Source organism: Zalophus californianus, chromosome 6 (assembly GCF_009762305.2).
Source record: "Zalophus californianus isolate mZalCal1 chromosome 6, mZalCal1.pri.v2, whole genome shotgun sequence".
In the NCBI taxonomy this organism is placed as follows: domain Eukaryota; kingdom Metazoa; phylum Chordata; class Mammalia; order Carnivora; family Otariidae; genus Zalophus; species Zalophus californianus.
Genome location: NC_045600.1, coordinates 143,592,352 through 143,609,971, shown reverse-complemented (window position 1 = coordinate 143,609,971; position 17,620 = coordinate 143,592,352). Strand labels below are relative to the sequence as shown.

Genomic DNA, 17,620 nt, shown 5'->3' with positions numbered 1-17,620 from the left:
GACCCAGCTCGCTCAGGCAGACCCCTGACCTAACCCTGGCCGGCCTCCTCATGTACTCTCCCTGGACCCTCCATCTCACACCATGGGGCACTTCTGCAGGCGACGGTGGGGCCTGCTTGTTGCCTATACCTGAGCCTCTGACCCTTGTCCCCAAGCTGTGGTACTTCCTAATTCCCCCATCAGGCCTCTATTTTGACACCCTGCTCTCTGGTTAGCACTCTGGGGTTCCCATTCCTCTGTCTCGATACCAGATTCTGTCCCTCTGGTGTCTTTCCATGTGTCTCCCCGTGTTCGACTCAATTGTTATCTGCCAACACTCTGGGCTGACCTGGGGACACCTATGTCCCAGATCTTCAATTAACGACACATCGGTTGCTAAATGCCAGATAGGCCTTCTCTCCCTCTTGGACAGAACAGAAGCATTTAACATCTTGAGTAACTGGTCCAACAATCCAATCAATGACTGTAATACAATTCCACTGATTTCAATTTATGGCTCTCTGTAGTTTCTTTCCCCTCTAATATTTCATCCACCCTGTAGGCAGAATGCTCTTTCTAAAACACAGATCAGCTCACACCACTACCCTGCTTAAAATTTTTCTTGCCTTCCCAATGCCAATGAAATGAAGTCCAAGGGTTTTAGCCTGACATTAAATGCCCTTCACAATCTGGTCCCAACTTATACTTCCAAAGCCCCCCTTCCCACTCTCCTTCACACACTCTGTTTTAAGTCACACGGATCTGACTGTGGTTTTGCAAATAAGCCAGGAGCTTTTGCATTTCTGTGCTTTTGCATATTATGCTGTTTCTTCTGCTTCAAATGGCTTCCTTTTTGTTCCAAGTGGCCTAGTTGTAACATCATCTGTCCTGTAAACCTCTAATCCTTCAGAAGCCTTAACTATTCTCTCGTAGGTATCTGATGCACTTCATAAACACTTAGATTTCTGCATCTGTTATATCATAGTTTCCTTGTCTGTAAAGCTGCAAATTACCAGGTCTTATTCATCTCTGTACTAAAGAACTAGATTGGGTTTAGCAGATGCTTAGTGAATGCTTGCTGAACGGATGGAAAAATGCATGGAATTTTCAATCACCCATGATTGATTGTTTGGTTGAATATGGCATTAAGAGAGGAGGATGCTGGGAAGATTTCTGTATCACAGGCAGAAGTAGGAAAAACAAGGGATGGGTAGCCTTCTTGAGCAGGAGAAAAGGTTTTAAATATATTTAAAAAGAATTTTAGCAAGTTTAAAGATTGTATATGGTTTAAGCAAGAGGTAAGCATAATATAGAAGAGGGAATACATTTCAAAAAGCGCAGGTTGAGAAAGATAAATTAGTTTTAATATGGTCCAAAGCAACAAAATATTTAGTTCACAAAATAGGAACAAGCAGATGATCCCCAGGTTTTCTTTTTAAGTATTCTGAAAATTATATGCAAAATTTTGTGGGTAAATGTATTTTTCTGGAGCAATGGTTCTTTTTTTTTTGGAGAGGATCAAAGAAATTTGTGATTTAAAGATGTTACATCACTACCATCGAACTCCACACTACATATAAACTGATGGTTGATGGGGGAAAATAATTGTCAGAGAGATGAGCTATGTATAGGAATTTAACCACAAAATTTTGCTGCACCACAAAAATGTTCTTAAAATCCTCCCCTATAAGGGAAATTATTAAACCCAGTTAAAAAAAAAAAAAAGGAGCCAGTAATTCCATTAGCCATCAACAAAACTTTAGGTATACTCCACAGCATTTTAATCCTAAAAAAAAAAAAATCCCATGATTAAGAAAATACTTTTAAATTTATGTCATACGTTCTGACAACCATCTCTTAGACATGAAAGGCTTTCCTTCCCTCTACGCATGTTGCAGAGCACCAAGCACCCCACCGCCCCCTGGGCACACTGGCTTCCTGCCACCTGCTTGTCCATACTCGGTGGGGGGTTAATCCTGTAACTTCTACCTACTTGTTTCCCTATCCTTTCCTATCGCTGGGCAGCATAACAGTGAGAGGGATGGAGGGCTTAAACCCACACCACTGGCAAGTTTCACTTTCTAGAAGGTAATTTGTGATATGCATTTTGAGTTCTAGAAATTGTAATGCCTTATGTTATAAAAATATTGAGTGACCTGTGGCCCAGTCACTCCAATCCTGTTAATCTGTTTTAAAAAACTAATCTCAACAACACAAAGAAGTTATATGCACAAAAATGTTCCTTACACCGCTAGACGTAACTGTAAAGAGAATAAGCAGCTTAAGTTTCCCTAAATAAGAGAATGGCTTAGTCGTGCTACATTCATAGAATTTGTACGGCAATTAAATGATATTTATGATTTTTTTTTTTAGCACCATGAGAAAATTCTTTGACTTAATGAGAAAAGGTTACAGGAATGTGAAAAAGTAGAAACGCTGGTTGTGTCTTGGTGATATTTTGGGACTTTCTTTGCTTCTTAATACTTTGCTATGCTTTCTAATGATTTTACAATGAGATGGGTTACTTTTTATAATGAGACAAGAAAACAGAAAAAAAAAGGCGAGGCCTTCAGAGCAGAAGGAGTGCTGGCTCCAGCCCTTCCATGGACTGGGTTCGTCACTTTGGTCAGGTCTCCCCTCTCTGGGTCTTGTTTTCAAAACATAACGGTGGGACGCATGGATTTCAAAGGTCGCTCAGTATGCAACTCCCAAGACCAACACCTGGATGGTTTCCATCCAAGGCCATCCAAGTTGCTTCAAATCACCCTCTGGATTTACTGCCCTCCAGTTAACTCGTGTTTCCTTAAACATCAGCTTTTAAATCAAGGAAAGACGTTTTTCAAATCATCAAATTCCAGTTTCACCACATCACAGATTCTTACATTCTTTGGTTCCTTCCTTTTCATCATAACTCTAGTGTCTGAGTCATAATATAGGTAAATGGGTTTTTCATGGGCTGGTGTTCCAGCTCCAAGTAACTCCTTGATAGGGACATCATATCTACCTTTTTTTTTTTTTCCATTAAACATTTTTTTTTCATTGAAGTAGGGTTGATATATAATATTAAGTTAGTTTCAGGTGTATATCATAAGGATTCAACAATTATACACATTATGAAATGCTCACTACAATAAACGCATTATATTATTGACCATATATCCTGTGCTGTACTTCTCATCCCCACGACCTCTTTACTTTATAACTGGAACTTTGCACCTATTCACCCCCTTCAACCATGTCAACTGTCCCCCCGTCCATTTCCCCTTTGGCTATCTAGAGAGAGATTTTCTTTCTGGGTTCCCTCTCAGTCTCCCTGATATTGGGTGAAAACACTTGTTGGCACTCAGTTCTAACCCAGACTGGGCAGATATCTTAGCTCAAGCATTTTTCCTACTTTTACTTCCATTTGTCCCAGACTCCTACAAGAGACCAGGTGGCCAGCATAGAATTTTAGGGCTGGTCATCAGCCTCTAATCCCTTACTCTGGAACAAAAACCCTGGGCGAAGGTGAATCTGTGACAGGCCCAATGTCTCACAGCGAGGCAGAGGCAAGGGCTGGGAGGGGAACTGGAAAAAAAAAAAAAAAAGCAGTATAACAGGTAACCACAGGTCTACCACGCAAAATTAGTGCCCATTCACACTGGACTCTATTTGCTTTAGTTCTTGGTTAAGCACTAAAGTATCACAGCTAGGCTAACATTCCTTCCCCACACTTCTCCTTTTCTCCCGGGCGTCTGGGAGTACCAACCATCCTGCCACCGGGGTCCATCCTTCCCGTGAATATCTGCGTATTTTTGCCATCGACTTACACACTGATAAATAGTATCGATGACTGCCTTGTAGGTTTTAAAACCTTGTAGCATTATCCTCTTGTGGGTATTCGGATTGCAGATTGCGATTTTAATGAGATACAATTTATGTACTGTACAATTCACCCTTCCAAGGGTACAATTCGGTGATTTCTTTTCTTTTTTTTTTTTTAAAGATTTTATTTATCTATTTGATAGAGACACAGCGAGAGAGGGAACACAAGCAGGGGGAGTGGGAGAGGGAGAAGCAGGCTTCCCGCCGAGCAGGGAGCTGATTTCTTTAGCCCACTCATAAAGCCGTGCAACCATCCCTACTCTGTAATTCATAACGTTCTCATCCCCCCCAAAGACATGTATGCCCGTTAGTCATCCCGCCCGTTTTCCAGGCTCTTAGTCACCGGCAGCCTCTTATCTGTCTCTGCGGATTTGTCTGTCCTAGACATTTCATGGAAATTTAATTACACAATATGTGATCTGTTGTGTCTGGCTTCTTTCACTAACTGTAATTTTTCAAGATCCATCCGTGTTTTAGCATGGATCAGTTCTTCATTCCTTTTTATGGCCAAAGAAAATTCCATTGCACGGATATGCTACATTTTGTTTATCCACTCATCAGTGACGGGCTCGGAAGTCATTCCTACTCTTTGCCATGGGCCTCTCTGCACACGTTTTTGTGGGGATGTGTGTTCTCATTTGTCTGGGGCATATACACTTAGAAGTGGAATTGCTGGCTTTCACTTTTGGGGGAACCGTCAGACTGTTTTCCAAAGCAACTGCACAATCTTAGATTCCTACCCGCATGGCAAGAGGGTTCTGTCTTCTCTACTTTCTCCACACTTCTATTACCTGTCTTTCTGATTACAGGTGTCACAGTGTAGAAAGTGGCATCTCATTACTGGACATTGTGTACAACTGCTGAATCGCTAAACTCTACCTTTGAAACTAATAATACACTATACGTTAACCAACTGATTTTAATAAAATTTAAAAAAAGAAAAGAAAGTGGCATCTCACTGGGGTTCTGACTTACATTTCCCTGATGACTAAGGATGTTGAGCATCTTTTTATGGGCATATTGGTCATTTGTACATTTTTTAGAGAGATTCCACTCAGATCATTTGTCTGTTTTAAATGAGGTTGTCTTTTTATTGCTGAGTTCTAAGAGTTCCTTTTATATTTTGGACACTCTTCCCAAATGTATGATTTGCCGGAAATTTTCACTCATTCTGTGGGTTTTCCTTATACTTCCCTGACAGTGTCCTTTGCAGAACAAAAGTTTTTCAGTTTGAAGAAGCCCATTCATCCACTTGTTCTTTTTGGTGCTTATGCCCCAGCTAAGAAATTACTGCTTGGGGCACCTGGGTGGCTCAGTCAGTTAAGTGTCAAACTTGATTTCGACTCAGGTCATGGTCTCAGGGTCATGAGATCGAGCCCCACATCAGGCTCCATGATGAGCGTGGAGCCTGCTTAAGATTCTCTCTCTCCTTCTCCCTCTGCCCCTCTTCCTGCTAGCATTCATGCTCTCTCTCTCAAATAAATAAAATTTTTTAAAGACATATGGGGTGCCTGGGTGGCTCAGTAGGTTAAGCATCTGCCTTTGGCTCAGGTCATGATCCCAGAGTCCTGGGATCGAGTCCCGCATCAGGCTCCTTGCTCAGCGGGGAGTCTGCTTCTCCCTCTGCCTACTGCTCCCCCTGCTTGTGCTCTCTCTGTCTCTCTGACAAATAAAATCTTAAAAAAAAAGAAAATTATAAAATAAATGATGTTCTTACTAAGCATTAACACTAAAAAAAAAACAACCCACTATTAAGATTTATCAGTCATTTCTCTCAGATGAGCTTTCCCTTCTTACCAGAAGGTGGCAGAGAGGATGCAGCTTAAACTCTTCTTCCCGCATTTTTAAAAGAAAAAAAAAAATTTTTTAAAGAGCAAAGCAAAAAATTCTTGCAACTGAAAACTTCTAACTTTTAAACATACAGATTTGCAGGTTCTATCATGTAATACAGTTATGAGAAATATCACCTAAGAGAGACCAGAGACAATCACTTTTGATACCCACACGAATTAAATAAAACATATTTGGCCATACCAAAAAACTATGAATCTGTCTAAAAGGTATGAATAGATGAGCTCATTATAGTTACTGGAAAATATTTTAAGGGCAACTGAAAAATAAAAGACAAATTTATACATGCCGCCAATTCACAGAAATAATCTCCATGTGCAATATGAAAATATAATTTTATGACGCTCGTTCGAGTCTCTACCACCTTCGTCTATAAGTGAAGGGCTGGATTAGATGAAACCCAAAGTCCCTCCTTTCACTAACGTTAGTGGTACATTTCCCACTGCCGAGACGAGGGCAGGAAGGTCCCATACGAGCTAGTGACAGAACCGTCTCTGAGACCCATTTTCTGACCCTTCCCCAACTTCCCCATCTGTCTTTAAGAAGACAGATCTCCAGAAAAAGCTACATTCGTATGGCCTTTGCCCATAAGAAAACACAGTCCAGGTTTATTTAAAATGGCACATAAACTCAAAATGAGACGGGTTTGAGAAGAAAGGGTCCTGCTGAATCCCTGGGGAGCTAGTCCACAGGGGACGGCCGCCAGGTAAGCAAACAGCCAATGGGGCCGCGTCTGGCAGGAGGAAGGAGGGAGCAAGGAGGCAGAGGGCCCCCAACACCGAGCTCCCTTCAGGCCCCCAGGGAGCAGCGGTGGGGGGGTGGGCACAAGGGGCTGCCAGAGTCAGAGGGAGGTCAGAGATGGCCCGCGTGCTCACGGGGCCTGGCGCACAGAATAAAACCCAGACGCGTTTAATGGTCTTTGCTGGAGGCTTCCCTCACAAAAGCAGTTGCCACCGAATCCAGCCGCTGACTTATGACGGCAAATAATACACTACAATCCTTTCAAGGGCTCATCCCCCCACCCCCCAGAATGCCTGATTTTAAACTCTTGTGGAAGTAAGAAATGTAGAAATAATGTTAAAAGTTGGGGTTTCTCTTCATAGAAGTCAGATCTATTTTGCAGAATCCTCTGCAGGTGTAGGGCTCTAGAAACCCTAGCCCTTTGTGGCTTGGCAGCTGCAAAGTTCCGTTCTGCTTTTCTCCTCGGCGTGGCCCGGGAATGTGGGCCCCGTTCTGTAATGGTAGGTAGCGCTTTGCCAGAAAACTCACATACTTGTGGGTGGAGTCAGTTGGGAGGCTGGAGGGATTTTGCAAGTCTGTGAAGGCCAAACACTGCAGGGACTTCCAAGGGGTGAAAAATAATACCTTGGGGGTTAGCAAATTTCCACTGCTCGTGGAGCCAAAGGTGCAGCTCTGGAAACATGGCAAGAAACGGACCATTACAGGGAGTGAGTGCCTGGAAGGTGGATGGAGGTGTCCTGGGCTCTCTTCGCTACATGTGCGGTCACTGTGTCACTGAGAGCAGCGTGAGGGCTCCCCGGGTCACCCTGCTCACCCAGGCCACGGCCAAGGTAAGATCCATCCAAGTGGCTGCAACTTACAGGGGCCCCATTAGCTGGAAACCAGGGAGACTCAGACGTCCCGGAAGTGAATCAATGCACGGTAAATCACGGGTATACGCTCTGTCCCCTTAAAATAGATCTTAATTGTGAAGAGGTCCCAAGGCTCCCTGAGAAACTGATCAAAGTTAATCACACAGCACCCCTGACCCCATAAAATGGACATGTGTGCAGGCTATAATGTTGATCTCAGTTTAGAGATGCGTGGGCCCAGGTTAAGGCAGAAGAATCGGAGCAAGAATGGCCTGACATTAAGGCAAGGTCGGACTGAAAGTGTTATTTCTATTAAAGAAAGCAGTCAGTTAGAAAGAAGGCTTCTCTGCCATGGCGAACAAAGCGGAACGAGCCACTGAGGCACAGACTGGTTATGCTTGGCTTAGGACAGTCCAGGATAGAGACAGTGTGGGCTGGGAGACCTCGAGATTCCCACCTCCAGACCTGGTTTTGCCTAGCACAGGCTTTGCCCAGCTGCAGGACACCTCCAACAGTTTCCAGCAAACCCCCTCGCTGACGCTCTGCTCACCAGGCAACCACAGGACTAGAAGTTGGCTTGTTGTGTAGGTCTGCCCACAGCAACAGTGTCCTGGTCACGCCTGAGCACGCCAGCGTGCGAGGCAGTCATAGTCCTCACGGGAAATGGAGACATGGGCATTTTGTTTTACACCCTGGTCCCTTGAATTGGTCTCACCCTTGAGAGACAGATCCACTCACACTTGAGTGAGACTCAAGATTGTTAAGCCAGTCAGGCTGAGGTCTAAGATGCCAAACTGAGAGCTGCCATCTCTTGCAACACTGGGCTGGCCCATGCTCCCTGCTCCCTGCCCCCTCCCCCGCAGAAACACCCAGACTTGCCTTTTACAGGACATCGGATTGTCACATCGGCTTGCAGGGCTGCCCCCACGACGCCTCCAACCACGACCGACAGATGGCTGTGTTCCAGTCTGCTGATATTTCTTTCGATAGACAAGATGGCAGGCGCCTCTTCATTGAAAGGGAGCAGGAAACTCTGTTAGGTTCAGGCTTTTGCGCTGGTAAACCATGCCACATCTGGTAAACTTGGTAGAGCTCACTAAGAGCAGGGGCAGAGTCGGGCTCTCTCTGTCTCCCTCATGGTGCCCCATTAGGACCGGCACATACACGGCCCGGGGGGTGCTTAGTGCCCAGATGGACAGGCGGACAGACGGATGGATGAATGCATTCAAAGAGATACCCATGGGGTGTGCTGCAACAACCATAGATAGGCTATGAGGTTGTTCTGGTTTATAACCACAACTGAGGATAAATCCCTCTTTGATAAATTGAAAAAGAAGGAATTCAGAAGTTCGTAAGAAGCCAAGAAGGCAGGGCAGGGTATCCCCTGGATGAACTAAAGCGGGGTCCAATACACCAGGGGCTTGGGACCCGCTGACTCTTTCTCTGGAAGGAACACTCGAAACAAACCTGCCTAAAACTTGCATGGAAAAATAATAATAGCAACAAAGTCACAGAGAATCAAGAACCTAATCAAGGGCTTTTTATTTCCCTGGATTTTGAGAAACGTAGACTTTCAACAGATTCATTCGTTAACTCACTCAGGAAATATACTCTGTGCCTGAGATGAACGACAGGAATACAAAGTTGGAAAACAGCCATTCTTGCCCTCAAGCAACTCCGGTTGGTGGGAGACACCAAACCACAGGGGCTGGTGGCTGCTGAGACAGAAGGAGGTGCTGGTTGCCCAGAGGTCGCTCAATAGCACGTGAGCGTCAAGGAAGGCCACATCCCGGAAAGGGTGCTGATAGGACATCCCTCTACGGAGGATGGAGGACGACCTCCATAATGGCCTTCCCTACTCCACCATTAGCACCTGAGCTGCTGGAGGGTGAGGGCTGTTTTATCACCTATGCATAGTGCATGCAAAACGAATGCATTTCAGTGGACTCTTTGGTATCCACGTATTCAGGGGCTAGAGGACGTGCTGTACCAGCTCTCTCAGGAGTCTGGATTGTCCTGGATGGGCTTAAGGGGAGACTCGTGAGCCCCAAGGGGGCCTGCCATTCCTCCCAGGAATTCCCGAACCTTGGGACTGACATTTTCTGGGAGGGGGCTGATGCTCACAGGAGGGTCGACGCACAGAAAATCAAGGCCTGGAGGCCCTACCTTGGGAATGCAGCCAGGGGAGGAGCTCAAGCCATACAGGTTCAAGAGCTTTTAAAAATCACCTGGTCCAACCTTCTCAATGTGCAGATAGATATGAGGTACCCGCCACCAAGGTCAATGCTCAGTTGTCCCGAATGCTGGATTCTCATCCTTGGTATTGCTCCCCTCCTCTTAGTCTCCGTGAGCCACAGATCCCAGAAACCACAGAGCAAAGAGCTGGAGGAGGGAGCTCTTGGTTTGCTTTTAACCCCAGAACAGGAGCTTGCCACAAGGAAGCAAGGAAGCGTTGCTTACCACCTAAAAGCATTCCTTCATAATTAAGCACATTTTCATGTTAAAATGACACCACCTCCCTCCTGGGAAGAAAGGCACTAATTTACAGTCACAACCTCCTAAGAGTGTGATAGGTATGCCTTTGGAGGTAGACAGCCCTCTTTAGAGGATAATTATTCTCTCGCATTGGCGGGTGGCACTTAAAAAAACGAGAAGCCTATACTATCCATGCTGCCGGGGAAACTGTCTCATTAATTCCCGGTTCTCGGAAGGTGAGCTCTAAGGCAGATGTTTTCAAGATCTGGTCCACAGGCCAGCAGCATCGGTATGACTTGGGACCATGTTAAAAATGCAAACTCTTGGACTCCGATCCCAGACCTACTGAGTCAGAAGCTCCAGGAATGGGGTCTAGAAATCTGTGTTCTGACCACCCCCTTACCCTCGGGTGTTCCTGCTGCTTCACGCTGACATTTGGGAACTGCTGCTCTAGGGAACCCCAAACCAGGCATTCCGGGGTTTCAACAACGGGCATTACCTGCGTAGAGCACAGGAGAACTCTCCACGTCTGAACCGAGATGGTTAGCTACAGAGCATCCATACGTTCCTTGTTCCTTCTTTGTAGGGTTCCGTATTTGCATTTTTCCCATTCCGGCCAAGATTATCCTGTAGAACAGTTAGAAAGGGGTGAATTCACGTGACGTACTTCACTGCTCTGGGTCCACAGCATGTCTCAGGGAAAAGAAGACTGCAAAATTAGACCCTGGGTTGGCAAGGATCCCGCCCATAAGACTGGAGGGTGGAAAAGTCTTCCTCCTGCGCTTGAGCTCAGAGACATGGTAGCTGGACAGTGCTTGGAGAGCCAGTCTTCCTGCCTCACTTTGCATGAGAAGAGACTTTTCTGGATGGACTCAATGCTTACTCTACCACATTTTCAAAAAGACAAACAAGCAAGCATCAGCTGGCAGGATGTTAACCCCTCATTTTGTGTCCAAATCCTTCCTCACGAACAGCAGGTATGGATGTTTCTTTCAGTTTGGATTTTCACACCGGAAGTGAGCGGGTCGTTAGTTAATGCTGCTTGACTCTAGCTGTTAGCTCACCATGACTGTACAAAAAAGTCACTGGGGCAACAGTGCTAAGGCTGTGTTATACTGGACTTGGAGCAGGCTGTTCCGAATCGGGGCTGACCTGTATGAGTGCCATATGGTTTCCCCATTACTGATCGCCATAAACACCTGCAGGTAAATAGCACAAGAACCAGAGTTGTTCAGGTGTATCCTGACGGATGAGGTCATTATTCAGGGAAGAGGAAAGGATGCTTGTTCTGCTTTTCTTTTAATTTTTTCTTAACGATCTGAAGCTGCTTCTCGATCACCTGGACCAGTGGTCCGTATACTGTTTTCTTCCCTGCCGCCTCCTGCTTTCCAGATCTTAGCCATACGGACTATTCTGACCGCTAAATGCTGTGTGTTTCTTCATGAACTGAGCTGGGGCCACTTCTCCATTTCCTGTCACTTCATGTTGCTCACCCTACGCTCTAGCCGTAATGAGCCTCTAACAGTTTCCAGAACATTCTATGATCTTTCATCACCCCGAGCGTTTGCATATGTTGTTCACTGTATTTGCAATGCCCCCCCCCATTCTGGCAAACTCTGACTTACCCACTGAATCCTGGATCAAATATAATTTTCCCTGTAAAGCCTTCCCCAGTACTCCTAGAGGTATCTTCTCCCCCTCTGGGCTCCTTCTGCTCTGGTTCATATATTTATTTGATGAAATATCTATTTCTTCCCACCAGATTGTGATCTTTTCAAAAGCAGGGACCAAATCTTATTCACAGCTGTGCGTCGACTGTGCCTAACACAGTGCATTCTGTATAGAAAGTTCTCAGAAACCTCCAGCGACTAAACGTACGAACGGTCAGAATACAACAGAATCATGGTGCAGCGTGTGTGTGCCAGCAGGACGCAAGCCCCTGTGCAACACACATAGGAAATACACAAAAGTGGGCAGAAATACAGCTGCGGAATTGCCCGGACCAAAAACAGGAGTACGACAGACCTAGCTATTAGCAGGGTCAGCCTCCACGCTAACACCTGGCGTCTAAAATCTAAAACCCCTAATAAGGAATAGCTGATTAAGAACAAGAATAGAACGAGTAACTGCATTTGAAAAATAAATACACTAAAACGTTTTCTTCAATTATTTCATATACATGTTTATATGATTTAGCAATCCTCTAGCAATCTCTTTGTTCTGTAGGTCTCAACAGCACAGAGAGAAATCACGTGAACCTTACTTCTGAAGGAGCCGTCCCGGAATCTAGCCTGGGTCAGTCCCTGGGCTGGAGAACAGCAGGTAGGGTCCCATAAGGGATGTGACCTCGGTCTCTGCTGGACGACTTTATTCTTGACAAAGCTGATGTTTCCACAGCCATCAGCCCCAGGGAATCCACCCACAGTCCGCCCTTCCTGGCTGAGATTTCTTACCCAGCTAGCATCCAAACGCCTACACCCCTACACGCTTTCTTCTCACTGGATAGAAGCTCTCAGAAACGTAATTCCATTTCGGAGTTACTTTGACTGAAAAGACATGTGAGATTCAGAAAAAATGTATCTAAAGGTGAGAACATTTGTTTCATCAAGGAAATGAAATGTAAGAGGAACAAATTAATTAGGTAAGTTTGAGGAAGAAAACGGAAATAAGAGTGGATCTTATTTTTTTTTTATTAACAACTTAAAAACTTTTAACAGCCATATGGGACTGCTTCGGTATCAAACAGCTGATCCCTAAAGTATGCAGAAACACATTTGGACCGGATGTACCGTGTCAAAACCTTTCTTCATATGACCTCCAGGAGTCTCAGGCTTAGAAGCTAATGTTAATTCCATGCGATCAAGTCAAACTATTTGAAATCAACTCTGTAACAAACATTTACTTAAACTGGCCATGCTCTACCACACCCCTGCCCTACAGATCCAACCACAGGTGAAGTGATCACTTCAACTTGTTCAGCCTCTGCTTCTTATAAAATGAAAATTGCTGAGCCGTCCTCAAAGGGCGGTCCAGGGACCCCCAAAGGTTCGGGAGGTCAAAGCAATTTTCATAATAATGCTAAGCCATTATTTGCCTTTCTTGCTGTGTTGACCTTTACACGGATAGCAAAAGCATTGGCAGGTACAATTCTGGGGTCCACGTGTACCAGGAGTCCCCATGTTCTTGGCCACCACGCACTTGCCACAGAAACAAAAATGCATTTCCCTTACGAATGTCCTTACTGAGGCATGAGATTTAACCGGTTTTACTAAATCTCAACCCTTAAATATGTATATGTTTAATATTCTGTATATAGAACAGGAAGTAAACACAAAGTGCTACATGTCTGATTTGCTAGCTGAACGAGCTGGTTTTGTTTTGTTTTGTTTTTCAGGGAATACGATTTTTACTTGAAAGAACGGCTAACAAATTATAATCATTCAGATTGGGGTATATGGCAGCAATTTTTTAAAAAACTTAACTAAAAGGAGCTGGCCCATTCAAGGAAAACAACAGACGGTGTTTAATTTTCAAAAACTTCCACGCAAAAATTAAAATTTTGGAAAATTAGTATCCTCCATTGTGAGCTTCACAGCTATGTGTGTTCTTTACATCGTCTAAGGAAACGGGCCAACACTGGGGAGATCGGTGTAACTCGGGGAGCTAATACTTTCCAAATGACCAGTGTGTGATATTATAAAACCATGTGTAGATAAAAGAGCCATTGAAAGTGCAAGATAAGGCAATATTTCGCTGTAAGGGAGTACCAAAATTTCATCAATATGGCTTTAAAGTCCACATTCCAGCTGACCTTTCAGAAGTTACCACTGGGCCAGGTTTAGTGTAGTCGTAAAGAATAGCCATGATTAACCGAAAAGGCTATGAAAATGTCCCTCTTTTTCCAACTCCCATAGCTGGATGAGGCCAAATTTTCTCTATCAACTTTAGTTAAAACAACATATCACACCAGATTTAACGGAGAAGCATTTATGAGAATCCAGCTGTGTTTCATTACGCCAGACATTAAGGAGATTTGCAAAGATATAAAACAGTGCCATTGTTATCAGTAATTTTCCCTAAATATTGCTTCTTCAAAAATTGTTATTTATGAAACATGTGATGGGCTTATTGTTATTTCTAAATGGATTCATAAATAGATATGTTAAGTGTTTTATGTTTTAATTTCTAATATGGTAAGTATTGATAGCTATAACTCACATTAATGAAAGCTCTTTAGGCTTCTCAGGGAAGATTTTAAAGTTTTTTGGTTCAAAAGGGTCCTAAGGCCAAAAGTTTTGCGAACTGCTAAGCTAGTTGATCTGGAAGGTTTATTCCACTGGGAAAACAACTTTACACTCTTCTGTTCAGAGTTCCGGGGCCAAAAATGAAAAAGTTAAGTTTGTTCTACCTTTTCACTCTAAGGTACAGCCTAATAATTTATTATAAAAAATTGGAGTTTTACCTAGATTTCTTCTGCCGTTTCACATATTAGGCTCAAATGCACTAAAAGACATGATAAAAATAAAATTTGCATTTTTAAAGTACAATATGGTCTGCAAAGCAATATAACATCTGCTGTTCTGTTTCTCTTAACAATCCCTAGAGGCAGCTTGAGCTCTCTGAATGCAAACTAAAAGAAAGCAAAGAATCTCCAGTCCTGTGTGTACAAACAGCAAGATTTAAGAGACTGAAGAATGCAAAAATGAATTAATATTTGTTAGTCCCTATTTTATGTGAAATGAATGAAATGTGCTATCTTTGTACTGACATGGAGATCATAGTAAAAATATGACTTAATATCGTGTTGTGAACATCTCAAAAACTTTGATCCTTATTTTTGGATTTTATGACATAACACACTGCATGATACAGAAAAGTGCTTCAGATACTCAATCTTTCTACTAAGGCTGTTATTTGTGTGATATCCAAACATCCCTGGCGGTGTTCAGGAAATATGGTCCCTGGTTCCGGATGGCCGTGAATTAGTCTTGGGATTCTGTCTCTCAGTGACCTCATCAGAAAACTATTAATCTCTGCCCTGCCAACTCTCGGGGCCAACGTGAGCTCCAAAGAGATACCACATCTCCCAGGTACAGAAGGGCACCGTAAATAAATTCTGATTTGGGATTACTGCAAGGATGATTACTTTTTTGAGGCCTTATATGGATTTTGTTTTTAAATAATGTTAAGTGCTCGGCAAAGAGAGAGGCTATACATGCTTAAACTCAGTCTGACTGTACCCAGTCTCGGTAATGAAGGGGATGGTAGGGTAGGGTTTAATTTTTAAAATTCCAGTGCATATCTGAAAAACACATCCCAGTTTTTTTTGTTTTTTTTTTTTAGTCTCTTTCCTAAAGAATCCTGTTGGAAACACATTCTCAGGAGAAGGAATTTGAAAGTCTTTTCAAGAAAACTGGAATGCCCATTAAGAAGGTATGACACAGTGAACACTATTCTCCTTTTACTTACTTTTCTGAGGGTTGCAACAAGGCCCCATCCTTGGTCCATGTATACGTGGCCTGACTGGGGGTAACGAGCTCACACAGTATGTTGATGACCTCTGTCCTTTCTGTAATGTACACTGTATTTCCAATCCTTGAATTTATTGTTTTATTAAAGGAAATCGAGGTGGGCTGGCTTTGCCTCATGAGAACAGGTCTCTTCGGCTTGAAGGTCAGCTTGCCTGAGTTCTCCACATCCGAGATTTGAGGCATCCTTCTCGTTTCCCCCCTCAGCCGTGCGGGGGGAGGCACCCCTTCCTGGACGCCCCTCCACGGCTCGCGGGCTGGCTGCACCTTGGTTAACTCGGCCACCAGCTGATAGATCACCTGGGACGCGAGGTCATCACTGACCTCTCCGGTTTCCATGAGCTGACTCATGTTTCTCATCAGCTCATCAAACTGGGCCATATCCATGCTATATGCTCCGTGTTTAACTGCTGCTTCAAACTGCTTGTTCTTCAACTCCCAGAAGTTGGTGTTGCCTGCAGAATTCCTGCATGGGCCCAACAGAGCCCTCAAGAAAGGCTGCTTAGCAGTTTGGCCGTCCTCCGGAGAAAGCTCATTTTTGTTACCCCATAGCTGCCTCATTTTCTGCCACGTGGCTCCCAAGCTATTGGCTTCCTTGGGGTCCATCCCCGGATACTCCCGCACGTGCTCCCCGAGCACTGGGGGCGCAATGAGCCGGTTGTCTGTGCCGATGAGCTTGAGAACTGCGGTTTCCTGCGCAGAGCCGGCCACGCAGCGGTACGTGCCGATATCCGGGGCCGCGAGGCTGTGGATTTTTAGGGAGCCCGACTTGGTGATGCCAAGCCGTTTGGAGTTCTGCAGACAATGGCCATCCTTCTCCCACTGGATCAGGGATTTCTGGAATCGTCGTACTGGGCATTTGATAATCACCGATGTGTTGGGCAGCAAATAGGCTCTGCTACCCACGGTCAGGTTAATGCGCTTCTCTTCCCTCGTCTGAATGTAGACCCTCTGGACACCGAGGATCTGGGGCCCCTGCTCCCCAGGTTTTGTCTTTGGCTCTGGTTTGATTTCTGCAGGCGGAAAAAAGAAAGAAAATACAAACAAATATCTCAATAATATAAGCTTTCTGACAGTAGTCTTCCAAGGCTGATGCAAGTCAACAAATGTGTATTTTTTTCCTCTTTTAAAACAGCTGACAGTATATACAATGGAATATTACTCAGCCACCAGGAAGGATGAATACCTGCCATTTACATCAACGTGGAATAAATCAGAGAAAAACAATTCTCATATGGTTTCACTCATGTGGAATATAAGAAATCGCACAGAGGATCATAGGGGAAGGGAGGGGGAACTGGGAAGAAATCAGAGAGGGAGCGAAACCATGAGAGACTCTGGACCTCCGGGAAACAAACAGAGGGTGGTGGAAAGGGAGCTGGGTGGGGGGATGGGGCGACTGGGGGATGGGCATGAAGGAGGGCACGTGAAGTGATGAGCGCTGGGTGTTACAGGCAACTGATGAATCACTGAACACTACATCTGCAATTAATGATGTACTGTATGGTGGCTAGTTGAATTTAAATTAAAAAAAGGAAAAAAAAACAGCTGACAATGAAAAGATAAATAACGGTATGCCATATATCCACAGACTGAGGTAAATTTCACAACTATCTAGTACTTTCGCAGTGAAGAATGGAAATTTGAATGAGTGGCATACAATGTATAAATTATTTTGCAAAGCCCTGGCTTGGGGAGATGTGAGGTGAAGGGTTTGTATTAGTAAGGGGGTGTCTGATATTTCAGACCTCCACCACCCACGTTCGAACCATTGCCTAACCATAACATGTCTGTACTGTGGGATAGAGGCCCCAAATATCAGCTACCTCCTTACTGATACGGCTCGGCCAGAGGCACATCAGCCCTGCAGGAGAAAGCAGCAGTGGGGAAGTGAGCGAATGCAGCTGAAGGATCTGGAGGTGAGGACAAGGGGGCTAAAGGCAGCAGATAACTGGAGCAAGTCAGTCAGAGCAGCAGGGCCTGAAGAAGTGTGTGAGCTCGGAAGAAAAGGGAGAACAGGCACTTCGAAGCCAGACAAACCTGAGGTTGGATCTTAGCTCTGCCCCTCGGACAAGTCACCTGATCTCTCTGAGCCTCAGTTTTCCCACCTAGGAAATTCGGGTGATGCTAGTGACTTCATCAGGGGAGTGTGAAAGTTTGGTGGGACGTTTATACCAAATGCATGGCATAGTAGTGGGTACATGATACGTTCTCATGCACGACCTCAGTGACCCCGAGTGCTGACAGAGGGCAGTCCGAGAGAGAGTGAGAGAAGTGAGAGATGGGGCTGGCTCTAGCTTGTTCCTGGACGTGGGCTCTAGTGAATGGCCT

At 44.6% G+C, this 17,620-nt stretch overlaps 1 protein-coding gene across 4 annotated transcripts in view; it reads right to left on the bottom strand.

Moving 5' to 3' along the window:
- Positions 1–17,620, bottom strand: part of ADAMTSL3 (ADAMTS like 3) — a 368,889-nt gene that overhangs the window by 47,069 nt on the left and 304,200 nt on the right. For all 4 annotated transcript variants that reach the window (XM_027571545.2, XM_027571543.2, XM_027571546.2 and 1 more), the window contains exons 21-23: positions 15,231–16,302; positions 10,261–10,388; positions 8,166–8,294 (exon numbers count right to left, since the gene is read on the bottom strand). In XM_027571545.2, the coding sequence (XP_027427346.2) occupies positions 8,166–8,294; positions 10,261–10,388; positions 15,231–16,302 (1,329 nt within the window). The remainder of the gene's footprint in view (positions 1–8,165; positions 8,295–10,260; positions 10,389–15,230; positions 16,303–17,620) is intronic.